Here is a 27,116-nt window from a genome sequence, read left to right as displayed (position 1 = left end):
CATGAGATATGGGCTCTTCCAGAGGCGGGAGCCCCCTGAGAAACACTGACCCGCTCCTGGACCTCCAGGTCCGCGCTTTGCACGAACTGTGGCAGCCGGTCCACCATGAGCTGGGTAACGTCCTGGGCCGCCTCTGGCTCTGCAGCCTGCTCCTTCTGTTGCAGGATGGATGCGTACAGCTTGACCACGTTCTGCACGTACACGGCCTGGATGTGGCCAGGCAGGGTAGTGACCTTGGGCCGCAGCATGGCCTCGAGGGTCTGGTGGGGCTCCTGCAGGTGCCTGAGGACAGGGAAGGCCTGATGAGCACGCCACCCCTGTGGCTCCCAGCCCCAGGACCGCTCTGCTACAGGGGTCACATTGGCATACTCCCCTATCCGGGGGAGAGAGAGAACTCTAAGGAAGAAAGCACAGTGACCAAGAGATAATTACACAGTAGCTGCAGGCAAAAACATCGAGAAGAGCAAACAAAAGCGAACCAACAGCACCATGTGGGTGACGGAGAGTCCGCAGCTGCAACGGGCAAGGAAAAGAGAAGAGCTGGGGACAGACGCAGCCGTCCTGGGCCACGCTGGGACCGGCTTCTCACTTGTTCTCGGGGTGGGAAACGCTTTCGGCAGAGAGAAACCCCAGGAAGGAGAGACCAGGGCAGCCACCAGGGGCCCGGGGACACAGGTCTGCCAGCACACCTCTCCCTCCGGGGAGCCACTCACTCGGAGAACTCGCCACAGATCCAGGCGGCCGCGTAGAGCACCTCACAGATGCCGTTGCGCTGGGTGCTGCTGGCCACCAGGTGCGCGCTGTCGAGCAGCGCAGACATCTGCGACACAGCGAACTTGCGGATGGCCTTCACGCGGATGGCCACGTCCAGCATCTGTGCAGCGATGAGGTGGCCGTGGCGGGTGCCCTCCAGCCGGGTCAGCTCCACCAGGACACTGATGTACCTGCAGGAGGGAGCCCTTGAGGCGTGCCCCTGGCGCCAGCACCCCCCCTCCCACCCCCCTGGGCAGTGGGGGCACGGACCACTGGAAGTTCGTGATGTGCTGGTAGTTGCACTGGCTGCAGATGTCGATGATCTTCGTCAGCAGCTCATCGCGGTAAGTCGTGCCCTCGGCCTTGTCCACGTGGCTCATCAGCTTCTTGACAATCTCCACCAGGTTCTTCTTGGACACCTGGGAGCGGGGAGGAGCTGGTGAGGGTGGGGTGGGGCCGGAGGGGGTGGGGCGAGCAGGCCCGGGGCGAGGCACACACCATTCCGTACAGGAGGTCGAGGGCCCGCAGGCGGATGGACTCATCCTTGTCGTCCAGACACTGCAGGACCAGGTCCTTGTGGGCCTGCACCGACTTGGGGTGTGTTCTTAGGATCTTGGACATGGCCAGCAGGCCCAGGTACTTCACTGCAGAGATGGCGAGATGCAGTTAACCTGGACACGCCCTCACGGGCTTCGGGGCCTGCACAGAAAGAGCGAGGCCGGGTCTGCAGCCCGAGCCCGACCACCTAGACGCGATCAGAATCGGCCGCATGCAGGCCCCCAGGGGTCCTAAGCGGCACACCGGGGGCCGGGTGCCACAGTCTGCCCCTGACCGACCCAAACACACAAGCCTCTAAAGCCAGGGTGGTGAACTGCAGACCACGGGCCACGTCCGACACGAAGCCTGGTTCTGTGAACGTCCCCGGCACAGGCATGGGCCGTGCCTCCCACCGCCACAGCGGCAGACGTTGCCGGGCCCGTAGAGCTGGGAAAAGTCACTGTCCAGCCCTGCACAGGCCAGGTCCGGGAGCCCTTCCCTGCCCCAAACAGAAAGACCCGGCGTCAAGTGCGCGCGGGCCGCACAGCAGAGGAGTGCGAGCGTCTGGTTTCCTACGAGGCCGACAGCCCCGGCGCCGCAAAGGCTTCGGGCGCAGGACCTATGGGGTGTGCAGGGAGAGGAGAAACTCACAGTTCTGATCGGAGTCTTCTATCAATATCCTCAATTTCTGAACGCAAAGCTGCAAAGGGGAAGGTGACAGTAGTCATGCCTCCTGAGGCAAGAGTGCAGTCAGTGACCACAGGCCCACCTCGTACCCTGGATCCAGCCCGGAGGCCCAGGGACCAGGGAGGGTGGAGGACGCCGGGCCCCACTCGGTGCAGCACCCATCACACAAGCAGGATAGTTGCCTGCAAGCACTCACACGGACACACGTTTGGGGAATGCCTGCCGATGCACCCACTGACACCTGGCAGCTTCCAGGGGTGCTAAAATTTGTGTCCACCCCCCCCATTGTCAACTGCACAGACAAAGGCTGGCCAGGGTCCAGTGCAGGGCACCGTATGTGAGTGACGACTGCAGATGTGGGGCGGGCGGCATATTCCCTGCCCGCCGCCCCTTCCCCAGGCTGCTCCCGACTGCAGCTCACGGCACAGTCTGGACTGCAGCTCACGGCACGGTCTGCACCCAGGGACGTACCTGGATGCTAGCGCTGTGGTTAGGCATGCCAGAGGACAGAGAGATGAGAACTGAAACAGAAAACCTCGCCTCAGGAACTCGCCAAGGCTCACCCACGTGCAGAGGCCCACTCACCCGCGTCCACCCTGGGCACTGGGACACCACACCAGGCACTGTTAGCCCAACTGCTCTCCCAGGGAGGCTGGCTCGCGAGATGGCATCTGGTTGCTGGCGCTCTATGGCCGGAAGCACAGACCACAACCCCACAGCAGGCACCCCCATCCAGGACAGGTCCGCAGAGCCTGGGCCAACCCCACCTGCTGGCTCTCAGAACCACTTGAGACCCATCAACCCTGCCATGTACCAGGCCTGCTGCCTCGCCCTATGCCCCCAAGCCCCCTGCCCATCACCGTGGGCAGCTCTGACCCTACTATATCCTGGTTTCCCCCACCGACCACTCCAGACACAGAGACTTGCTCTCCAGGTCCTGCATTTGCTGCCTCTGGGCATTAGCTGGCCCCAAAGGCCCACCCTTCCTCTCTGCCAGTGTCACTGAGCCTCAGGGACCACATGGCTCTAATCATGGAGTGTGGACCCTGGGCCAGCTTCCTGCAAACTGCTGAATTTCAGGCTGCCCACAGGCCCTTGAGGAGGGACCATAAAGCTGGCTTCCCAACAGCTTTGGGCAGACAGGCAAGCAGTGAGGAGGTGAACCCCGTGGGTCACGACTCTGGCTCCAACAAATAATGTGGGTAGAGAGGCTCAACTTGTCAAGCGTGTGCAGAAACACATCAGCCAGTGCCCTGTGTGGGCCTTGGCTGGAGACTGACTGAAACAGGCGGGACTCCAAGCAGACTTTGAGAAGTGCCTTCTGGTCCCATCTCACGAAACCTTTTCGTAACAGGTTCCTATGCTTAGAATCCACAGGGGATGGCATGCTGCCTGAGACTTGCTCTAAAATCCTCAGGGAAAAAGGTCCTGCTGACAGGTGTGCCACAAGCCATCCCTGCCTCCCAAGGGGATCCAGAGGAAGGTGGCAAGGACATGGGGCGAAGGATCTTGGGGTCTTCCCTGCACCGTGGGGCCCCACCTCGGTGTCCAGGGTGGGAGCGGGGAGGGCTTTCCACGTGCCACAGCCGACTGCCCTAGACCCGGTGGCTGGCCCCTCACCTGCGATGACTGTGTTCACGCACTCGTAGAGAAGGGACATGGCAGACGTGCTGGAGGAGGAAGAAGACCAGAGGTGTGAGGACCAGGACGCCTGAGAAATGCAGGGAAAGCGCACGTCTGCTGGCCCCCCACGCACACAGCTGTCACCCGGGTCGGTGGCATCCCCCAAGGGACACACGAGCCTCCCTTTCTAACTGCCAACGGGGGCCTCTCACACTACCACCCACTGAACCCATTCCCAGAACCTTTCCATTCTGTGATGCCTGTGAAGGAAAGCTAACTCCCCCATCAACGTCTCCCAACCCAGGACCTCACCACCCGGCTCCACCTGGGGCGACGCAGGGGGCAGCGAGGCGTGGCCGCACACAGGCAAGCAGAGCACAGAAGGCCATGGCCACGGTGCTACCACCAGGGATGTCTAGGGGACGTGGGGGGCACGGCCCAGGGTGACCACCATGGGTGGGCGCGGGTGCGTCTACTCTACTCGTACCTTCTCACAGGTGACGGCTGAGAGTGTGGCTGCCACGTGTCCCAGGGAGCAGGGGCCATCAGCCCGCCCGTGTCTGTGGTCACCACACTGACGGCCTCCTATGATCCCCTCTGGGAACCACAGCACTGCACCACACACTCAGCGATGGTGGGTGTTTCAAACCGAAGACATCCCCAGCCCAAGAGCACCTGTTCCACCCAATTATCTTTCACCGTCTGATCTGCTGGAGAGCCCGGGGACGGAGGCTCATGTACACCCAGGTCCGATGTGGCCTCAAGGCCCCAGCTCCTCCTGTGCCACCTGCCACTTAGCCCCCACAACTCAAGCACAGGCCCCCAGGTGGTGTGGGAGCTTCTGCGACATTCCAGAACCGGCCAGGGACACAGCTGTCTACAGCTCTTCCAGCAGACAGCCGAGGTCTCCTTGTGAGCTAGAGGATAACCGCAGGCTCCCCCTTCCTTTGCTGCTACTGTTCTGTTTCAAAAACTGCTTCACAGGGAAAGGACGCACTGGCCCCCAGGGTCCCAGGAGGGCCAGTGGGTGCCCTAGCAACACAGCTCACTCTCGGGAGCAAAAGCACATGGCGTGTGTTTGCTTCTCCACCACAAGACTCTCCCCAGGGTCCCTGTGCCGAGGGAGTGCAGGCCTGCACGTGCCAGATGGCAGGGGTCACGCAAGGGCCAAGGGCTCAAGGGCTCACCTGTGGATCAGGTTGGTGAGAGGCTCAATCAGCTTCTTGCCCAACCTTGGCTCCAAGGGGGTCAGAGCACCAAACTAGGTATGAGAGAGGCCGGTGGGTCACTCGGGGCAGGAACAGACGGCACCAACTCCAACCCCCACCCACACGCCCAGGGCGCTTCCAGGACACGCCGGGGTCTTTTCACTCGGTAAGAAAAGGGAAGTTCGGGAGGGATACTTGCCAATTTGATAATTTTAATGAGGACCCAATTGTTGGTTGAGGAGGTCATCAGCTTGAAGAACAGTGGGGCGAGGGAAAGGTAGTTTTTGGGGTTGCGCCTGGCCAGCTCACAGATGACGTTGACCGCTGCTGACTGCACCCCTTTGAAGTAAAGCAGGGGGACCTCCTCATCAGTAAGAGTATCATCAAAATGGAGGTTGCACCCTTATCCAGGAGGACTGTCCTCCTCAGTAGGCTGGTCACCCCTGCTTTGTGCCTGGCACTGTGCTCATCACCTGGGGGACATGGTTCAAACTTCTTAGAGCCAGGCATCACCTGAGTTTGTGGGGCTGGTCCCTTGAAGGATCAAAGTAACTCCGGTGCAGGACATCCACCACACCCGCCACCTTGGCTCCTACTTCCCCTACCAGAACTTTCCACACCTTGCCATTCTCCCTGATATAAGGCAGGTTCCCCCGAGACAAGCTGAGCCTTGCCTCACGTTTAGAGAAGCTGTGTGACGTGAGCTCAGCCCAGAGAGTCCTCGATGAGGGAAGGACTGACCGAGAACAGGAGGAGGGCTGGCATGAGCCCTGCGGTGTGGGACCAGAGTCAAGGCATCAGAATACTCGTGAATGCTAACGTGCAGACAGACGGCCACACAGCCAGGCACACCCCCGTGCATGGATGGTGGGTGTCTGCTGAGTGAGCGCCTGGAAGAGGGGACGCCCAGCGCCCAGAGCTTGGGGTCTACATCCCACACCAACAAATGGGACCAGCTCCCTGGAGACGTGGCAGATGCCAGGGCCAAGCAGGGAAAGCAGAAGGCAAACCTGGTGTCTCATGGTGCCAAGAAGTAAGGAGATGCTGTCTGTGGTGGGACACCAGGATGGAAATCCCAGGACCTAGCACCCCTACTCTTCCCTTGCAACACCCTCTATCAGGTCCTCACAGATGCTGGCAGAGCCCTGCACACCCACACCGTCCCATCGTAAATCAACAAACCAGGGTCAGGGTCCTCCAGTTTCTCTTTCAGGCGGGGGAAGGCGGGGCGCAGAGACTCGGGGTACTTCAGGAACACCTTGTACATGATCAGTACAGCCTTCTTCCGGATATATGGCTTGGTGTGCGACATCTGCAGGAGTAGAGGGCCGGTCAGCCTCTCCTCCACACTGCTACTGTTCTCCGCACTTGCCCTGCGCCCCCCCCACGACCCAGGTTTCCCCATCTCCACTGACCACGCCTCACCTCCCTGCACCCGCCCTGCTCACCTTCCTACACCTACCCATGTCTCCCCTCAGTCACCAGGAGGGCAACCCTCTCTCCAGCCCATCTGGTTTCTGGCCTTCGAGCCGGGCCTGTGCCATAGCCCCGAGCACAGGGACCACACAACAGGGTCTTGTGTGGAACTGAAACCAGCTTCCCCGTGTCCATGACCCTAGCTAGACCTGCCCTCCCGAGGCCGAGACCCTTCTCAGACTCACTGGAACCCAGTGAAGGACAGAGAGAGGGAGAGGACTTGAACTGGAAAAAGAGCCTTCACCAGTCAACGCTGGCCTCCGACTCCTCTGGCGTCCAAGGCCTGTCCCCAGAGCAGGGTGCCAAGGGGTGTCCGGGGCTCCCCTCCACACTGGACCATCCCGGAGCTCTTGTCCTTCTGGAACTCTGCTCTGGCCAGGAAGGCTGCTGGCCCTCAAGTGGGCACACTTACCACCTGCCCGGGCCCCGGGGAGCCACACCCCAGGAAAGCTCCCAGCCCCCACAACTCACTAATGTACTCCCACACTTGCAGCTGCCGTCACCAGCACATCGGCAACACATCGGGCCAGAAGGGCCGTATCTGGGGTCCTGCGGTGGTGGCTCAAAAGCCACCAGGGAGACCACATGAGCGAAAGAGCGGGGCCACGTGTGGGCAAAGCGACTTACAGTGGGGGGCCGGCTGCAGGAGGCAGGGCTGTGGTGTGCGGGCCCCCCATCTAGAAGCTGCTAGCACATATGGTCTGAAACCACAAGCCCGGACCTATCCATCCACACGACAAACAGGCTGACCTATATATGGAAAGAACTCTCCAGAGAGGAAAGCAGCCACCCTTTTGCTCTGCCCAGATAAAACCAATGGGGAATGGCCTCCCAATCAGTTGGAGATTTGGGTGAACGACTGATGCCCCTGAGAACCAGGACTTCTAAGAGAACGTCCCCCTTTTAGAAAAATGCTCTGGACACCTTGGAGGTAAGCAGCAGCTGGGATTTTTGCCCTTCAAATGGACTGAAGCACAAGAAGTCACTCCATGGCCAGAGAAAGACACATGGCGTCAGGGATGGGGCAGGAAGGAGGTGGCTAACTGAGCGCACTGCCTGCTGGGAAGCAGTGAGGTGGGAGCTGGTGGGGCGTGCGCTGGATGGCATGGGTGCTCGCCCAGGCGCCACCCACCCCTGGCCCCAAGCAGGGCTACTGGAAAGGAGATGGAGAAAGAACGTGAGGGTGACAATGGCCCGAGGCCGGGTCCCACACTGGCGTGGGGGGGACACACAGCAACTCAGTTTCCCATCTCATCTGGGGGAACCCGGACCGTTTCTGCACACCCGAGGGTTTTTTTTTTTTTTTTTTTAAGATTTTATTTATTTATTTGACAGAGAGAGAGACAGCGAGAGAGAGAACACAAGCAGGGGGAGTGGGGGAGGGAGAGGCAGGCCCCCCCGCCGAGCAGAGAGCCCGACACGGGGCTCGATCCCAGGACCCTGGGATCATGACCCGAGCCGAAGGCAGACGCTCAACGACTGAGCCACCCAGGCGCCCATACCCGAGGGTTTTTGATGTGACGTTTAACCGTGGTTTTCCAGGCCCCTTGGCAGACCAAGTCACGTCACAGAACAAAGGCCAAGAGGCTTGGGCACACTCACAAACTCACCAGTGTCATGATGTCATTGGCCAAGTCTCTGGCAAGATCTGGGGTAACAAAACAGGACAGGCCAGTCAGCGCAACGCCAGTGTCGTACTGGCTGGGGCTGCTCAGGTCCTGCAAAGGAGGGAGAAGAGTCAGCAGGCAGGTGCCGACGGGCAACACCAGCTCCTGGCTGGGGTCTGGGCCTGGGCCTGCATGAGGGGCACCAAGCAGCCGCCAGTTCCAGGGAGCACGGCCCTCAGTCCAGGCCCAGCCCAGTGGCCGGCACTTGAGGGGGCCGCATGCTTGAGAACCCTGGGGCTGAGGGGCCAGTGCGGGAGCCAGGAACCTCTGCCGCTCCTGGGGTTTCTCCTCCACGACAGCCAGGACATCTCCTCTGGGCCCCTCCCGAAGGCAGGCCACCTCTGGCCTGACTTTCCTCTCTCAGGTGAGCAGGAAAACTGGCCATGAGAGCGGCACATGCCCAGCCCAGACCCCTGGTCACTCAGTGCAGCTCCCATGGCATGAGCGCACGATGGCCTCACCTCGACACCAGCAAAACATTTGTATCCCACATTTGCTCTGGGGAGACTTCCCTTTTTTTTTTTTTAAGAGTTTATTTATTTGACAGAGAGAGACACAGCGAGACAGGGAACACAAGCAGGGGGAGCGGGGGAGGGAGAAGCAGGCTTCCCGCGGAGCAGGGAGCCCGATGCGGGGCTCGATCCCAGGACCTTGGGATCATGACCCGAGCCAAAGGCAGACGCTTAACCGACTGAGCCACCCAGGCGCCCTGGGGAGACTTTCCTAAGGAACTCCCCAAACTCCACACAGCATGGTAAAAACAGACCAAGACGCATTTTAAGAGGTCACCTTCTGGACGGCGGTAAGAACCCAAAAACACTCCTAAAATCCACTCTAGCCTGAGCCGACACGGTAAAACTGCACTGGACCCGTGGCACAGAACTCGGGCCCTCGATGACCACTCCTCATTCAGCATGACTTACAAAGGGCCAGTGAAGAGCCACCACAGGGTTTTTCAGAAATGGAGGCTTGTGGAGGGGACACGGGTCACCATTAAATAGGGAGAGCCCCACTCGAAGGGCACGGGGAGTGGGGAACAGGGATGGTGTGCAGAAGTTATTCCAGAAGTCGTGGGTTTATTTAAAATGACACACACAGAGACTACAAACATTGGGGACGGGAACGGAGGAAAATGTTTTATAACAGAGCAGGTATATCCTCTGCTCCATTACAGGGACAGCTCATGCTCGGGCGGTCTCCCCAGCAGAGTAGATCTAGGTGACCTGCCTCTGGCACGTCTCTGTGCAAAGCGGTGACCATCTAGGTCTAAACAGAGGTTGCTACAAAAGGATGGGTAGGGAGCATGCCTGTGCCCAGATGGCCGGCAGGAAAACCCAAGCTGGGCCAGAGCCCCTCCACCCTCCTCCTTCGGCTGCCCCCCGTGACACCCCCATGCGCTGCTCCCAGCTGAGCTTGCCCCTCACAGCCACGGGGCACCCAAGACGCCCAGTGCTGCCACACAACCTGACCCATGGCTGGCTGCCTCAGAACCACAGGCTCAGTGCTCGGCCCAGCAGCCCGTCCTGTGCCAACATGTACCCTGGCCAGTGCTATGCTGCTGGAGTGCTGCAGGGTCTGCCCAGGAGCCCAGCTCAGGTTCCCAGGCCCCCTTACGGGGACAAGCACACCTCACAGGGTCTGGCCTGTACATCCAACCGTCGCCGAGCCTCTGATTCTCCCTGACACCCCCTCTTACTACTCCACAAAAGCAGCTCAAAGCTCTAGGACCAAAGAAGAAATTTATTACTCACGGATCTTCAAGACCATCTCCAAACACAAAAATTATACATGACTAAGACATGCATGCAGTGTGACTCAGAAGACCCAATGGGCAAGGGGCGCCTGGGGGGCACCGTCGGTTAAGCACCCAACTCTTTGTTTTGGCTCAGGTCATGATCTCAGGGTCATGAGATCGAGCCCCTAGTCGGGCTCTGCGCTCAGCACGGAGTCTGCTTGTCCCTCCCCCTCTGACCCAGTGGGCAGAAAGGCCCCCATGGGGAAGGGTGTGCACCTCAGCGAGCACTCCCACCCGAGGGAGAGGGGCATGAGGACAGCGGCCAGGAGCCAGCCTTCTAACACCCAGAAGCACCAGTGAGGGAAGACGGAAGTCTGGCAACACTCTGGCCTCACCCGCCGCCTGAGAGCAGACCGACAGACCCACTACACCACCTCTGGGTGTCTTCGGACAATAGCGCGGCCGTGTTGGAAGCCACGGGCTTACGATAGGGTCACAACAGTGAGAGCTTGCCACCTCAGCGCCTTCTAGTCGTCACTCACTCGGAGCACCAGAGAGGCTGGCATGGAGACCATGGTGAGTACGGGGGACAGGAGCGCCCAGTGAGGGCTCACGACAGCCACGGGTGCAGGAGGGCTGCCTACCTTGCGGATCTGGTTCGTTGTCAGCATGATGACGTCGGTCCCCTCGTGAAAGCACTGGGAAGCAGCAAGGTAGCCGATCCGCTGTGAGTCAGACAGGAGGGCATCAGACACAAGACAAGGGAGCCCCCGGGCCAGGGAGCAACAGCCTGAGGCCAGCCTCGGGGCCTCCAGGAAGTCATTTGAGGAGGAGGAGGAGGAACCGGTCGCAGAGCTCCGAGGTTGCAGGCTTTGAAACACAAAGTTCTCGTAAGGTCAGCCACACCACCCGGTCCTCTGTGAGCACGTGTCCCGACCACCTCCTTGGCAGCCCAGAACTGCCTTTGTGATGGGGCATGGAAGCCAGCCTACGCACTAGCTTTCCTTAGCTCTCAGATCTCCCTGCCAGGCTGACGCAGACGCCTCCATCACTCTTGCACGTGATGCTTTAATGCCCAGGCAGAGCACCTCCTGTGTGCTGCTTCAACGCGAGGGGCCCGTGGGCAGGACGACGGTGTCCATCAGAGAGGAGCCCAAGACTGATCCAGCCAGTGACCCACAGGCGGGTGCTGGGGCCCCGCGACCTGGAGATGGTCTCGCCACCCTGCTGGCACGCATTCCTGTCGGAACCTGCCCCAGCCCCAACCCCAGAGAGCTACACAAGGCCCTCCAGCGGGTCGTGGGTGTTGACAATCACTCTGCAGAGTATTTACTAAAGTGGGAGCCACGCTCACGTTACGATACCAAGTGAGGAGGTAGGCCCCAGACCACTCTCAGGCAGGGCCTCCATGAGGTGCAGGGAAATGCTCAGAAACACTACGAGGCCCTGGGGCTGGGGGCACGTGGGGGCCTCCGAGTAAGACGGTCAGTGCTTGCTTGTTTTGGGGGAAATTACAAGTTTGTTTTAACGAGTATTACAAAAATGTACAACCAACCCTACGAACCCATTTCACGGACATCCCTTAAAGTTGAAAGACGAACACCATGCAGGTTACTGTTAATAAAGATGACGAACGCCGAAGCGGCATCTGAGGGGCTGAGGCTCATGTCCCACACTCTGTTTCTGTAGAGTGTGGCCTCCCACCAGGGCATGCCCTCCGCCTGTGAGCACGAGGTTCGGGTCCCACGGCAAGCTCATCCACCTCACCTTGAACGTGAACTTGGAGGCGCTCATCACTTCTATGATGTTGAAGGCAGCCCAGCTGATGTCATAGCCCAACATCTGTAACTGTTGGAAAGACAGGCCCAGTGATTTCCACTCACATGCCAAGGCTTGAACCCCAACATTCAGCACTGTCTGAGCTGGTGAGGGAGCAAACCACCCTCTGTGCACACACCCAGAGGGTGGGCCTCGCCGAACACACACCCTGGAGGATTTTGTTTCTTCTGACGCTAGTCCTCGCGTTTAGAACCCCAGGGACGGGCTCATCACAAAGGCGGAGGGTAAGCGTCTGCAGCTGAAATGCCAGTGTCCACGAGCGCTGGTGCAGACTCCTCGCCAGTGAGAGTGAACCGGCTTCTCATAAAAGCTCCAAGGTGACGGGATGCTCCCGGCAAGCCTTCCCCCTCCTTTCTGACCAGAGATGAGGCCAGATGAGGGGAGCCTGTCCCAGGCCAGGTGGGATCTGCCGTGCCCTGGGCCACAGGGTCATCACGACACGCCCTCCCTCAACTCTGAGAAATTAGTTCGGCGTGCCAAGGCCAGCACCTGGAGCTAATGTGGTTGATCCCTGTTTGGCAGGTGGGTAGAAATGGGCGATGAGTGGACAGAAGGAGGGATGGAGGGATGGCTAAGCAGCCTGACCGCAGCAGGGGTGTGGGAGGGGGCGGCCCTGTGAAGTGCTGTGGCCTGGGCAAACAGTCCTTGGTACTTACGTAGGTCAGCTTGCAGACTGCATTTGCTTTTACTGCAATGTTGTCCTGCTTCAGCTCTTGCTTGATTTCATCAATGCACTGAGAGATATATTTTGCCTGAAAGGAAAAAAGAAAATGAAAAATTACAAGTGCCTGACTAAAACAGTTAAGAATAATTACTGCAGAAAGAAGCCAAACACCAAAGGCCACAGTGTGATTCTGTTCATGTGAAACATCCAGAGCAGGCCCATCCACAGACACAGGAGGTGGGTTTGTGGGTGTCAGGGGCTGGGGTTTCTTCCTGAGGTGACAGAATGTTTTAAAATGGACCATGGTGCTGGCTACACAACTCTGGGAATGTACTAAAAACCACCGAACGGTACTCTTTAAATAGGTGAGTTGTACGGTATGTGAGTATCTAATAAAGCTGTTATTTAAAAAGGTGATTTCAGAGGCGCCTGGGTGGCACAGTCGGTTGATAGTCTGATTCTTCATTTCGGCTCAGGTCATGAGATCGAGCCCCATGCTGGGCTCTGCACTCAGCGGGGAGTCTGCTTGAGATTCTCGATTCTCCCTCTCCCCCACTCCCCCGTCCCTGGCTTACATATATGTTCTCCCTCACACTTTTTTTCTAAAATAAATGTTTATAAAAAAGTCATTTCAGTGTGGTAAGATGCCCAGGATTCCCTCACAGTTCTCCTGGAGAAAAAAGGAGGGTGAGGGGAGCAGGTGCCTCAACGTCTATTTATTCAATTTTCCCAACTTGTGTGCATAGCTAATGTTTCTTTCTTTTTTTTTTAAAGATTCTATTTTTAAGCAATCTCTACACCCAACATGACCGAGATCAGGGTCCCCAAGATCAAGAGTTGCATGCTCCTCTCAGCCAGCCAGGTACCCCTTGCTCATGTTTTCTACATGGAAAAGTTCTAAAACTTAAAAGAATTTCAACACAAAAAGTTAAGATGTGGAAATCTTCCTGATTCTCTAGTGTAGACTTTTAATGATTTGCTCCTGAGACTTGCACAAAGCTGGGAAACAACCACCAGGTCCCACCACCTGGTGTCCCTGCCCACTGTCCACCTCACGGGCCCCTCTGAGGCTGACGCCCAGCTGGGTGCTCAACACCGAGCCCTCCCCATCCCCAGCCGCTCCTGGAAGCCGGTCTGGAAGCCGGTCTGGAAGCTGGTCTGGGTGTCTCTGTGGCTCCTGCGGGCTTCTCTCAAGGAGCAGCGTGTCAGGGCTCACGCACGCTGCAGAAAGGGGTCCCGACTCCCTACTTGGCAGGGAGTCTGCTTCGTCCTCTGATCCTCCCCCATCTCATGTGCTCTCTCTCATTCTCTGTCTCTCAAATAAATAAAATCTTTTTTTTTTAAAGATTTTATTTATTTATTTGACAGAGAGAGACAGTGAGAGAGGGAACACAAGCGGGGGGAGTGGGAAAGGGAGAAGCAGGCTCCCCGCCGAGCAGGAAACCTGACACGGGGCTCGATCCCAGGACCTTGGGATCATGACCTGAGCCGAAGGCAGATGCTTAACGACTGAGCCACCCAGGCGTCCCAGTAAATAAAATCTTTTAAAAAAAAAAAAAAAGAAAGGGGTCCCCACCCCACCACATGCACGCAGACCACCTGGCGTTTATCTAGCTGCTGGCGGACGGACACCTGTGTCTTTCCCACTTCTCCACCCTTGTGAGTTGAGCTGCAGTGTTTGTGGGAACATATGTATTAGCATTCCCTTGGGTTTCCTCTCGAATTCAGCATGTCTACCACTCAGACAGGTTCGACCTGAAGCAGTTCTGACACACGAGGACCAGAGCCACTGATGTGCCTTCTGGGAGCAGCAGGGCACAACCTCGCATCACCCCTGCCCTGGAGACACACAGCCCCAAAGAGAACCCATGAGGTGAGTGGCCACTGCAGGGCTCACAATGAGTTTGTCCAGCCAACGCCCCAGCCCCACACATGCCCAGCACTTCACAAAGCACAAGGAGCCTCCTGTCTGTCATCTGACCGATACCAGCAACCACTAGAACATCCCCAGGCATCCACCAGGTGGCAAGATTCAATGGTTGGCCCCTGCGGAGCCATCCCAGGAGTGACCGGTTCCCAAGAGACCCGGATGGCAGGCACAGACAGCAGACTCCTGCTCCGAGTGCCCTGTACCCTGACCTCCCACCCTCCAGTCACGTCCCCCTAGACCACAGCCCGTTCTGGCCTGAAACGCAGGCTCACGGGGAAAGGAGCTACTCGAGCCGTCTCTCCGCCACAGATGTTTTATGAATATTTGATGAGTCGGAGCCATGGAACAAGCGTCACTATAGCCTTCCAATAGGCTTCGAACTACTGAATCCCACTTGGGGAAGTGTAGTCCCGCCCGGCGCACAGACGACTCCTCTTGCGTCCCGGATCACGACCGTGAACAAAAGGCAGAGAACAAAAAGGCGGTCACAGGCGTTGGAGAAACCGGCCCTCACACACAGAGGGCGGGGCTGGGAGACGGCACAGCACTGTGGGAGACAGCCTGGCAGCTCCTAAAAGGGCAAGCAGAGTCCCGCTCCTGGGTGTACACCCAAGAACACCAAAAACAGGGATTCAAACAAAACTACCCCCTGAACGTACAGAGCAGCATGGCTTGCGACAGCCCCAGAGAAAAAACTTGAATGTTCTGCTGCTGCTGGATCAATACAATGCGGTCTACCGGCACACAACCATCTTCCAGACAGTCTAGGGGCCTCCCCGCCCAGCTTTCAGGAGAGCACACAGTCCACGGCTGCTGGTGTCCAAGGGGCTCCCATCAGACCAAGCCTCCCACAAAGACAGTTTGAAAACGGTGGGAGGCACTGGAGAACAAGCACAAAGGCACTGGGCATCACGCTGATCCTGGCTTTTATCTCCAGCACCATGTCGCTGCGGCTTTGGTCTCCTGGCTTCAAGAACCAGAAAGCAGAGACTAGGGCTAACACAGTGGCTGCCAAGTGAGGAAGGAAATCCCAGACAGAGGAGGGTGGGGGGTGCCCACACTCTGCACACAAACTCAGCCCAAAGCCCAGCTGACCCGGAGCCAGCCATGCCCGGCTCACTCCACACAGCCGGATAAAGCTAGAAGTGAGCACATTTCACCTGCCTCCTGCCCACAAGAGAGGCAGAGCTGGAGTCCCAGCCCAGACAAGCTAACTGCCCCCAAACAATACTTCTCACAGAACAGAACAGAATCTAGAGCCTCTACAACAGACCAGTCACAACATTCAGGATATGATCCGAAGTTCTTCAAAATAAGAAACAGGAAAACACTACCTAGACTCAAGAAAAAAAAGACAATCACGGTGCACTGGCCCTGAGCTGGGCCCAATGATGGAATTAACACCCAAAGATTTCAACTTCACAACTCTAACCATGATCTCATGGACCAGAAAAAAAATATGCCCATAAAGAATAAAAAGAGGAGAAATCTCAGCAGAGAAACTCAAGTGATATAAAATAAGCAAATGGAAAGCCTAGAATTGAAAAACAATTTCTGAAATAAGAGTCACTGAATGGGCTGAAGAGCAAACTGGAGATGAGAGAGAGAGTCAGCAAATCTGAAGGTGGAACAATAGAAACCATCCAGCCAGGACAGAAAAGTTTGAGAAAAGATGAGCTGAGCCTCAGGGTCTGCGGACCACCACCACAAGGTGTAACAGGTGTAACTGGTGTCCCAGAAAGGTAAGGGCGGGACAGAGACTATATCTGAAAAACAAATGGCTACAACATCCCCAAATTCGGTGAAAGACATAAACTTACAGGTTCAAGAAGCTCAGCACCCAGAACAGAAAACGAAAAGAAAACCACACCCAAACAAGTCAAAGTCAAACTGCCAAAAATTGAAAATTAGGAGAAAAAAAAATTTTTTTAAGTTAAAATTTATTTACATAATCTCTATACCCAGTGCGGGGCTCGAACTCATGGCCCCGAGAGCAAGAGTCACATGCTCTTCTGACGAGCCAGCCAGGTGCCCTGGGAGAAAATCCTGAAAGCAGCCAGAGGAAAAGGCCGTGCTCCATACAGGGGAGAAAGGATCCACGCTGTCGTCAGAAACCATGGAGGCCACGTGACAGCAGGGAAAATGCTGACCCGCATTCCCTACAAAAGACAACATCCCCCAGGGGGCAGAGGTGGACACATGAAGCCCGGGGACATCCATCCCTGCACCTCAGAGCACTCACCGGGGAGGACAGATGAGCCTCACAGAAGCAGGGCTGACTTTCAGGAAGGCCCTGCCTGAACATTAATTTTTAGGTGGAAAAGAGGCACACGGCTCATGGCTCCTACAGACAGGAAAAGGGGAGTCATAAGTACAGAGAAGAATCTGTCTCCTGCTCACTCAGGAGGACTTAAATATTACCTTAGATGGAGTCACGGGAAGGTAAAGGAAGGAAAGTGGAACACAGGACGCTCATCTCTCATCCACATACAACACTGCTAACAAAAAAGCAGAGTATCTACTCCCCTTTTACAAGAAAACAAAATTGATCAGGGCATGTGGACATGATCTAAATCCAGAAAATTATAATAAAAATGTAAATTAGAAAGATTTTAATGTCTAAGATACAAGTGACTACACGGCATTCAGTTTTTTTTTTTAATTTTATTTATTGATTTGACAGAGAAAGAGACAGCGAGAGAGGGAACACAAGCAGGGGGAGCAGCAGAGGGAGAAGCAGGCTTCCCGCGGAGCAGGGAGCCCGATGCGGGGCTCCAACCCAGGACCCTGGGATCATGACCTGAGCCGAAGGCAGACGCCCAATGACTGAGCCACCCAGGCGCCCTGCATTGACGTTTATTTATTTGTTTGTCTGTTTGTTTTAAACTCCGGCCCAGTGTGGAGCCCAACGTGAGGCTTGAACCCACAACCCTGATAAGATCAAGACCTGGGCAGAGATCAAGAGGTGGATGTTTAACAGACTGAGCCACCAGTCTTTGGGTGTCTGCCTTCGGCTCAGGTCATAATCCCAGGGTCCTGGGTTGGAGCCCCATAGTGGGCTCCTTACTCAGCAGGGAGCCTGCTTCTCCCTCTGCCCCCTACCCCCATGTTCTTTCTTGCTCTCTGATAAATAAAATCTTAAAAAAAAAAAAAAAAAAAAAAGGAAAGAAAGAAAAGAAAGTGAGAGGTACAAGCATGACTCAGTTTCTCAAATACCTCAGCCTGTTCGGTGCAAATTCACACTTCAGCACAGAGCAAACCAAGGACTGAAATGCATGCCCTTTCCATACCGTCTTCTTTATCAGAGAACTTAAATAAAGGACACAAACTTCCATTACACAGGAACTCCTCAGGTCTAATACCAAATAACCATTTCGACCTTGGCCACTTTGCAGAGTTCTCTGAAGAACTTTATTTAAATCTAATAATCAAAAGTCAAACAAAAACCCACAATAGATTCCTAGGCCCTCCCTGGACTAGTGGTGTCAGGATCTCCAGGGTGAGGCCCAGAGTGGGTTTCGCAAAGCCCTGCAGTTGGTTCTGAGGAGTGCAGCTCCATCCAAGGCTGGACCCTGGACTTGTTTTAAGAGCAATTTTACGTTCAGAGCAGAACAGAGTGGAAGGTGGAGTTCCCTCAGGCCCCCTCTCCCTGTAAATGCACAGCCTCCCCCATGACCAGCCTCCCCGCCAGAGCCCGATGTTTGTGACAGCTGACGGACCCACACTGGGACATCGTGAACGACAGGCCGCGGGTGGCGCCAGGGCTCACTGTCGGTGCCGCACACGCTGTGGGTTCGGACGAGTGTCACGGACAGCGGTCCACCATCACAGCGTGGCACAGAGCAGTCCCTGGCCCTGCCGACCCTCCGTGCTCCGCCCGATCACCCTCCCCCACCCCGGCCACGGCTGATCCTCATTCCCCCTCCGCGGTTCTGCCGTTTCCAGAACGTCCTAGACCCGGAACCACACGGTGTGTGGCCTTCTCAGCCCGGCTGCTCTCACCCAGGGACGTGTCGCTGAGGTGCCTCCGTGTCTCTGCCTGGCTCGATGGCTCATGTTCAGTGCTGGATGGACCAGCCCACCTACCTGCTCACCTGCTGAAGGGCATCTCACTTGCTTCATCCCTTGACGTTTCTGAGAGGTTCTCTGGACTGTCCCAAACAGGCCAGTTCTGTCACTGCCCACAGTTGGCTGTGGGCCCCACCGGCTCCCCAGCTCAGGGACTTGGAGCCCACACCCCTCACTTCATGAGCATATGCCCCAGCAGTCCTGTGACCTCTGGGCCCCTAGGCGGTAGGGACCACCAGAGCCTAGCGTGCACGGAATGTCCTAGTGAGAAATCTAATCAGTGTCCCAAGCCTTTCAAATTTCTCAGATCAGAAAAATTTCAAGTCATCACGACTGGGACATGGTGGGGACAATTTTACCCACCTTCGGACAAGAACCTGGTTGCGGTCTGGCGTCACCATCACTTCAATACATTTTAACCCACAAATGTAGGAATGTCGGTGAGGAAATGAAAAGACGTCCTCCTGACTGTACGCGGCGTGAGCAACAACGGAGGCTGCTGTCCTTGTTCTCACTTGGCCCCGCCTGCGCTCCAACACCTCTACAACCGAGACGAGCCTCTGCGAGCCCGGAGAAGCACAAGCCCAAAGGCCCTACGCCGACACCCACACCCACTACAGTTCCAGCGGCCGCAGAGAGGGAGGCTGAAGCAGGACAGAAGCCAGAGAGCCCCGCCTCTGCCCCGCCCCCCAACTCAGCCCCCAGGCCCTGTGCACAGTCAATCATGACTTTCCCATCACCCTCCTGGCCCACGTCACCCTCGGCCCAAGGGGTGGCAAGGCCCACCTAAGGGGCGGGAACACCATTCAAAAGCCTTTGGTGCAGGGGCGCCTGGGGGGCTTAGTCCATTAAGTGTTGAATCATGGTTTCCACTCAGGTCGTGATCTCAGGGTCACGGGATGGAGCCCTGAGCCAGGCTCTGTGCTCAGTGGGGAGTCTGCTTGAGATTCTCTCTCTCCCTCTGCTCCTTCCCGTGCTCGGGCGCCGCCCCCCAAAATACATAAATAAAATCTTTTAAAAAATAATAAACAAAATCCTTTGCTGCAAATACATAAAAACAGAAGTAGAGGGGCACCTGGGTGGCTCAGTCGTTGGGCGTCTGCCTTCGGCTCAGGTCATGATCCCAGGGTCCTGGGATCGCGCCCCGCATCGGGCTCCCTGCTCCTCCCTCCCCCTCTCCCCCTGTGGCTCCCCCTGCTGGTGCTTGCTCTCTCTCTCAAGTGGATAATTAAAATCTTAAAACAAAACAAAAACCAAAAAACAGAAAAAGACTAAGGGAGTTGGGGACTAGGGGAGGTGGAGCATCTGTAAATGGGCGTGGGTTTCTCTCGGGGGTGATGGAAATGTTCTAATGTGACACTGTGCTGACGGCTGTCCACTTCTGCAAACACTAAAATTCACTGAATCTGGGGGCGCCCAGCTGGCTCAGTTGCAAGAGCACGTGACCCTTGATCTCAGCGTCAGGAGTTCAAGCTTCACATTGGGTATAAAGATAACTTTAAATAAACGACATTTTTATTTTTATTTTTTTAAAAGATTTTATCTTGAGAGAGAGAGAGTGCTTGCGCACATGAGCAGGGGGCAAGGCAGGGGGAGAGAGAGAATCTCCAGCAGACTCCATGCCAAGTGAGGAACCCCACGAAGGGCTCCATCTCACAACCGACCCTGAAATCACGACCTGAGCCGAATCAAGAGTTGGATGCTTAACCCACTGAGCCACCCAGGCGCCCCATAAATGAAATGTTTAAAAACTTTCGCTGAACCTCAAGCTAAAGCAGGTGAATGCTATGGTATGTAAATCATACCTCAGTAAGACTGTGTAGAGGAAAAATCACCATGGATCATCCAGAACCCCCACGTGTTAGTCCACACAGGACCTGGATGGGCCTGCTTCCGGTTTTGCAGACGCTCACAGGGCTTCTGCTGTGCCCGCTCCTCTGTGTCCTACAGCAGCAGCCCCTCTTCCCTGCAGCAGGTGCCACACCCCCCCCCCCAGACCCAGCCGGACTGATGGAGCTGCCAAGTCAGGTCAAAGGTCCAAGTCCTTCTGCTGAAAGAACATCTGTCCTGTAGACTCCAAGCAGAGGCAGGACGTGACCCTACATACCAGGGTCCCCCCGTAGGGACAGTGGTGCCAGCACCCACCTGTGAGCCTGGGTGCTGCCTGCCTAACAAGGATAGGATCACAACATGTGGCCCAATTTGTGGCCCACGGAAGCAGCATTGGGCAAACCAAGACTAGGGAGGGATGGTGAGGTGGGGAGCGCCTGCCATCTCCGTGCCCTCCACAGGCCCTGGGCAAAGCAGGGGAGGGGTCCATGGCTTGGGGGTGGGGGAGGAAGCCCATATGCAAGCCTCAGACCTCCTAACCTTCAACCTCCCGCCCCCACTCCCTAACCAGCAGATCTCCTAGAGCAGAGGGGTGTGTGTGTGTGTGGGGGGGTGACTGTGCCCCCCAGGGGTGCTCCTGGCATCGAGTACCCAGGGTGGCCCCCATAGTACTGAGGTAAGAGCTGGCTTCCAGCATACCTAGGTCACCCTGCCCTCCTTCTACCACCGCTACCGGGTGCTCCAAACTGTAGTGCACACGAGAACCACGTGGAGGCTGGTTCAAATGCAGACACAACCCCAATGCCAGCCTTGGTCCTCCCAGCCGCCCTACCCACGGTCTGGCTACACACCACGCCTAGAGCGGGCCCTTTAAAAAGCCCCTACAAATGGGCAGCCACACAAACAGGAAAAGCGACGAATGCCCCTAAGAGACAATGCCACAAGGAATGCAAACAGCCACACACTGAGGAAAGCACACCTAGCTGTGTTCTCAGCCAGGGAAGTGAGAACTGCCATCTGTCCTGTCCATTCCAGACGCACTCCGGAGCACTCCCACCGCCTGCTGCTGGGACCTGCGCCGGGAAAAGCGCGCCAGTAGGTGGGCAGCGCCCCCCAGCAGCTGGACAGCAATCCCACCCCAGAGAGTCGTTCATAAAAGGCCCCAGACTGGAAACCACCCCGATGTCCAGAACAGCCAAACAGGTAAATAAAGTGCTGCAGACAGAGCACCAGGTTACCCTAACCCTACAGGGGCGAGCGTCAGGAAGGAGCCAGACCCAGAGAATTATGTTTTAGGCAATAGTCCGCCAGACCGTGTAGAGAAATTTCAGTGATAAAGTTATAAGCAACGCAAGGAAATTATACTCAGAGAACTTAAGCTAATTATGTTAATTAAACTACATATCACAGGGACACCTGGGTGGCTCAATGGGTTAAGGCTCTGCCTTCGGCTCAGGTCTGGGGATCCAGTCCGGCATCTCGGGCTCCTCGCCCAGCAGGGAGTCTGCTTCTCCCTCTGCCTGCCACTCCCCCTGCTTGTGTGCGTGTGCGCTCTCTCTCTCTCTGGCAGATAATTAAAAACTTCAAAAAATAAAATAAAATAAAATAAACTACATAACATCCTATGCACCACAACTTCACAATGAATAAGGATTAGGAAAGAAGCAAATCTAGAAAACACTGCATGTCTGTCTGGGACCGCTTTACCTTGGCTCCCATGCCTGGGAGGGATGCCGGCGGCTCAGCACTCAGTCTCTCGAGACTGCCCCCCACCTCTGACCCTGGCCCCCAGCCCAGGATGGCTGTCACCTGTGCTCTGACCGACCAGCTATGAACTGGAGTTCACATGACCCCCTCCTCTCAGGTTCGATTAATGTGCCAAAGCAGCTCAGAGATCTCAGGAGAGCACCTGTTTGCCTTTAGCAGTTGAGTACAGAATAAAGGACATGGCAGACAATATGATCAATAGCCAGATGAAGAAGTACACAGGGAGGTGTCCAGAACAGTCCCAACTGTAGGGGCTCCTGTCCTTGTGGAGTTGCTTTGCACCCTGCCATCCTCCCAACACACGATCCTTTCGCCAACCAAGACTCTCCCCCAACCCCACAGGTTAGGGATATGCCTGACAGATCATTAATTCCATCCCTAGCCCTCTCCCCTCCCCCAAAGATAGGGGTGGGGCTGAAAGTTCCAAGCTTCTAATCATGGTCTCTCTGGTGACTCGCTCCCATCCAGGAGCCCACCAGGTCATCTCATTAGAACGAAACACACTTCTGTCACCCAGAAAATGCCAACAGATCTAGGAGCTCAGGGTCAGGAACTGGGGGCAGAGACCAAATACGTAAACAAGAATGTTCCTAATACCTTTATTGTTTAGAAAATGACAAAGACTTTAGGAGCTCTGTGCCTACAGCGAGGGACAAAGACCAAAATATATATTTCTTACCTCACAATATCACAGGGACCAACAACATGGTGACAATATAGGAGACACAGGGTGCACGGATGAAGGGAAGATCATTAGGGAATTTAGGGAGATTTTTCTTATCAATGTGGGTCAGCGGTTCCCCTGGGCAATGTCTGGGGATGTCTGTGGTTATCACGATGAGATGCTCCTGGCAGCGAGTGGGTGGGGCCAGGGATGCTGCTCAGCTCCCACAGTGCCCAGGACAGACCCCACCCCCAAAATGATCCAGTCCTGAATGTCAGCAATGCCGAGGGGGGAGACCCTGATTTAGGGTAATGACCAATGTCATTAAAGAAAAAGAAATGACTCAGTTCAAACTCAGTATCTGATTCTCCTCAGAAGCTGTTAAATAAAAGGAACCTCTCACAAACAGCCACAAAGCCCTGAGTGCCTGACCCAGGCCAGACATGACCTGTGCTTCAGTAACTGTCCCTGGAGCGGACTCCGGTCTTGCATGCGCCTCCATGGCCTGACGGGCCCCACCACCAACCTCCTGGGTTGAGCCTCAGGAAACTGCAATTTCTGAGATCAGAAACAACAGAGCATCAGCAATTCCATACAGTTCAATCTTAATCCCAGACTACATGTCATTTCAAAATACTACTCTACGCAAACTGAATGAAGTTCTGAAACACCAGTTAAACGGGTTGGAAGTGTTTATACCCAAGCAAATCCAAGTGGACATTATTCAGATACTAGTAGATCCACTCAGGGCCCGTGCCTAAGGAAGTGAAGCCACTTAAATGCTGGGAAATAAACTAGGGCACGTCCAGACCAGGGAGTGGGACATGTTAAAGATCCGTGGGAGGTCTTCTTATGCTGTACCCTGGAAAGCAGTAAGGACCACTACACTAACCGGCCAGGTGCACAACAGAATCTCTTCTAAGTAAACTCTATGATGCCTAACATGAGGCCTGAACTCATAACCCCGAGATAAAGAGTCGCAGGCTCCACGTACTGAGCCGGCTGGGAACCCGAGGATGCAGAACAGAATCGTAACAGACACTCAGAATTGCCCACGATTTCTAAGCACAGAAAAAAACCTCAAAGCATATACTCCAAACTGAGTTACAGGGAGGGAGCTTTTGCCTTCTTCTTTAATAAACACCGAGCAGGGGCACCTGGGTGACTCAGTCAAGTGTCTGCTTTTGACTCAGGTCATGATCCCAGAGTGCTGGGATGGAATCCAGCATCAGGCTCCCCACTGAGCGGGGAGTCTACTCCTCCCTCTCCCTTCACTCCACTCATGCTCGCTCTCTCTCACTCTCAAATAAATAATTAAAATCTTAAAAAAAAAAGGTGGGGGGAACGCCTGGGTGGCTCAGTCGGTTGGGCATCTGCCTTCAGCTCCGGTCATGATCCCAGTGTCCTAGGATCAAGCCCCACGTGGGGCTCTCTGCTTGGAGGGAGCCTGCTTCTCCCTCTCCCTGCTGCTCCCCCTGCTTATACTCTTTCTGTGTCAAATAAAATCTTTAAAAAAAAAAAAGAAATCTCTTAAAAAACAAACCACCGAGCATATTTTTAAAACTATGGGTATGACTCTACAGCTTAAAAAGACTGAAAAAACAGCTTTCTCCCAAATATGAAGAGTACCCAGAAGAATAAATTTAGAAGTCATTTGGGTCTTTCCCCCGATCATATCCAAAGTTTAGAAGCAAGGATATTCGTAAGTGGATTTCCCCCTATCTGCCAACACTGTTTGTGCTCTATCTTAAGGATACCTTAAGGATTAAAAATAAACTCAAGCACCCTAGAAATGTATGAATTAGACCAGTTTTTCAAACTTTTTGGACTCATTTTAATATGTTTCCACAGTAACCCAATCCACACGCATGCACACAGCTAAAGTAAGTTTCAATAACCAGCAGTTACTCTGTGCGCGTGAGGGACTGGGATTTTCTAGTTTCTTTTTTAACATAACCCATTAAATTGGATTCACAACCCACTAAGGGGTTGCAGGCTGAGACTTGGAACAGCCAAGCAGACAGCTTCGTGGGGTGGTCTGGTGCTCACAGAAGCCCACATTTGAGCGCCACTGTATCCTCAGAAGTGCAGTGAGGTGGGGAGGTGGCTGTCACCCCACTGTATAGGGGAGGCTCTCCTCATCTCACCCAAATAGGCCCAAGAGCCTGGACGCACGTCTCCCAACATCACACAACAGGAGTAAATTACTGTGAATCACGCTGCATTTCCACGTGGCTTTCAAGGCCCAGTTGAGCCTCATTTGTAGGATGCCACACACAAGTTTTAAGCTAAAATCTATTATGAGCAGTACACCTTGAGGGAACTAGAGCGCTGCAGAAAACACACGTCCTTGCTGGGGTGCAGTGGGTAGAAGGGAAGGGCCTATGGAGGCACAGAGTGGGGAACTAGACGAGTAGCAAGTCATCTCTGCTGCGTGTGTAGGGGCGTAGAGAACATCTGCGGTCAGAAAGGGGGCCTCAGTAACCAGCCTCCGGATCACCACGATCTTCTGGTGAGGAGACCATGGCACCAAGACATCGCGTCCTCTGAGAATCGCCCACAGGTCGAGGGCAGGACCCACACAGAACCCTGGCTTTGATGACTTCCGACAGCAGCCTCTTCCACCACCAACACCCCCGTTAAAAGGGCCCCAAGGGTGGAGATGGTGCCAGTGATTCTCAATGAATCAAGTATGGCCTGGGGAACGGCCCAGGGACAGTGGGCATCCCCCTAAATGCGAGTTGCCCTGCCTGGAGTGGACCGTGGTCCCTCCCGGGAATCCCAGAACAGGCTGCTCACTAACAGCCACTGACAGAGAACAATCAGGAGGTCGGCCAGTGCACACAAGAAGCCTGAGGGTGTGAACCTGTTCCACGTTCGCCTGGCCGCTCTGGGTAAGTAAAATCCAGCCCAACCGGCTACTTCTCCGAGTCAAAGACACTGAGGTCCCGGACTGAGACACACAATGTAACCAACACCGCTGGCCAGAGCTTCTAACTCCAGGCAAAACCCAGGAGCAGCTGGGGAAGGAAAGGAGGATGGAAATGACCTAAAATAACCCCATTACTTTTTGGGGAGGTCACGCCCATTCTGAAAACGTGCAACAGCGCGGCAGGAACTCAGGCCCAGCAGATGGACCGGGGCTGAGAGGGCCTCCCCACAAATTCCCTGACTTCTCGGCACCTCCCAGCCCATACTGCCGGGTCTTCCCGGCGCCACCGTGAGCAGGGCGCGAGAGCCTGGGGGTGGGACCGGCTCCTGAGGGCAGCCGCTCCCTCCCCCTAGGAAAGCGCGGTGCTCGCTCGCGACCCCTCGTGTGAGTGTGGGCTCCAGGAAGCCAGCGGCCTGAGGGCCACTAACTGTCCCCATTCCTCTCAAATCTAGGTCACAGGTTGGGGGGAGGGGCGGAGGGAAGGAAATGGTGCCCACGGTGACGGTTTTACTTCTGGAAAACCTTCCCCTCGCCCTGCCTTTGGGGTTTCTAGTTGACTGCGGCTTCCCCATCCCAGGATCCCTCGGCGGCTTCCGTATTCTGAATCAGGGCTCCCGCTGTCTCCCTCCCTCCCTCCCTAGGAGGGGCGGCCCCACCTTCCCGGGGACACGGGCCCAGGAGGCAAGGCCCGATTCCGGACAGGGCCCCAGAGAGCGACCTGGACGCGCACTAACGGGGGCGGCCCACGGGAAGTCCCCAAACAGGAGTCCAGAGCCCTGGACAGGAGCTAGGGCCCTTCCGTCTCCTCCGCGAACACCTGCGGGAAGGAGGAAGGCGGGCGTCCCACACCCGGCGGGTAAACTGAAGGCACGGGGGGCCACCCCGCGGCAGGGCCCCCCAGGTGATCCGACACACACGGGAGGGAAGGAAGGTCCTGAGAACTGCGGCTCGGGTCCCGCCAGGGGCCGTCCTCGGCCCTCGGGGGTAAACTGAGGCTCGGGGAGAGAGTAGGCATGGGGCGGCCCGGGTCGCAAGCAGACACGGCTCGAGTCGGGAGCGGGGCTTCGGCGACGCGCTGGAGGCCGGGGCCGGAGGCCGGGTCCAGGTCGGTACTGGGGCCGAGGTCGGGCAGAGCCGGGCCGGCCCCGCGCGGCGCGCGGGCTCACCTCGTCCTCTTTGTGGTTGCGGATGCCGCGCACCAGGTCCTGCAGGTTCTTGTCGAACATGCGGTCGATGCTGCCCTTGACCATCTTGAGGGCCATCGCGACGGACGCCGCCGGGCTCGAGCCCCGGGAGGCCCGCGGCGGGGCACCGTGCGGGGTCCCGGGGGCCGCGCTTGCCGCCCGCGGAGCGCTGCGCTGCCGGCTGCCGCGGCGGGGCGTACTCCCAGGCCAGGTCGGCGGCTGTCCGCGGGGCGGCGGCGGCTACGACCTGCTCCGCAGGCCGCGCTCGCACTCCCGCTCCCCTCCGGCTCCGCGCCGCGCCGCTTGCAAATGGCGGACAAGATGGCGGCGGGTCAGCTGACGACGGGCGCTCCGGCTCGGCGGTCCGCCCCCGGAAGCCCCGCCTCCCCAGAAAGCCCCGCCCCGCCACCTCCGGGCCACCACGTTTCCCTGGCGACGCCGGCCGCCCAATGGAAACGCGGACAACGCCCTCGCCGTCCGCTCAGCCGCGCCCCCTCCGGCTCAGGGCCCTTCCCTCTCATTGGTCAGGACCTCCATAACTCCACCCGCTTC

At 56.4% G+C, this 27,116-nt stretch overlaps 1 protein-coding gene across 1 annotated transcript in view; it reads right to left on the bottom strand.

Moving 5' to 3' along the window:
* AP3D1 (adaptor related protein complex 3 subunit delta 1) overlaps window positions 1-26,876 on the bottom strand; it is a 39,403-nt gene extending 12,527 nt beyond the window's left edge. The window contains exons 1-15 of the mRNA XM_028126094.2: window positions 26,547-26,876; window positions 12,182-12,277; window positions 11,454-11,534; window positions 10,331-10,411; window positions 7,895-8,002; window positions 5,991-6,120; window positions 5,008-5,147; window positions 4,788-4,861; window positions 3,598-3,647; window positions 2,449-2,498; window positions 1,942-1,990; window positions 1,252-1,397; window positions 1,024-1,172; window positions 714-944; window positions 51-282 (exon numbers count right to left, since the gene is read on the bottom strand). Coding sequence (XP_027981895.2) covers window positions 51-282; window positions 714-944; window positions 1,024-1,172; window positions 1,252-1,397; window positions 1,942-1,990; window positions 2,449-2,498; window positions 3,598-3,647; window positions 4,788-4,861; window positions 5,008-5,147; window positions 5,991-6,120; window positions 7,895-8,002; window positions 10,331-10,411; window positions 11,454-11,534; window positions 12,182-12,277; window positions 26,547-26,642 — 1,713 coding nt within the window. The 5' untranslated portion in view covers window positions 26,643-26,876. The remainder of the gene's footprint in view (window positions 1-50; window positions 283-713; window positions 945-1,023; window positions 1,173-1,251; window positions 1,398-1,941; window positions 1,991-2,448; window positions 2,499-3,597; window positions 3,648-4,787; window positions 4,862-5,007; window positions 5,148-5,990; window positions 6,121-7,894; window positions 8,003-10,330; window positions 10,412-11,453; window positions 11,535-12,181; window positions 12,278-26,546) is intronic.
* Window positions 26,877-27,116: the final 240 nt, after the last annotated feature.

The sequence above is a fragment of the Eumetopias jubatus genome, unplaced genomic scaffold, assembly GCF_037043125.1.
Source record: "Eumetopias jubatus isolate StellerSeaLion01/CBP00866 unplaced genomic scaffold, mEumJub1_p1.0 scaffold_1, whole genome shotgun sequence".
NCBI classification, from domain to species: Eukaryota; Metazoa; Chordata; class Mammalia; order Carnivora; family Otariidae; genus Eumetopias; species Eumetopias jubatus.
Note: the sequence above shows the minus strand (reverse complement) of the source record. Positions and strands in the feature narration are given on the sequence as shown.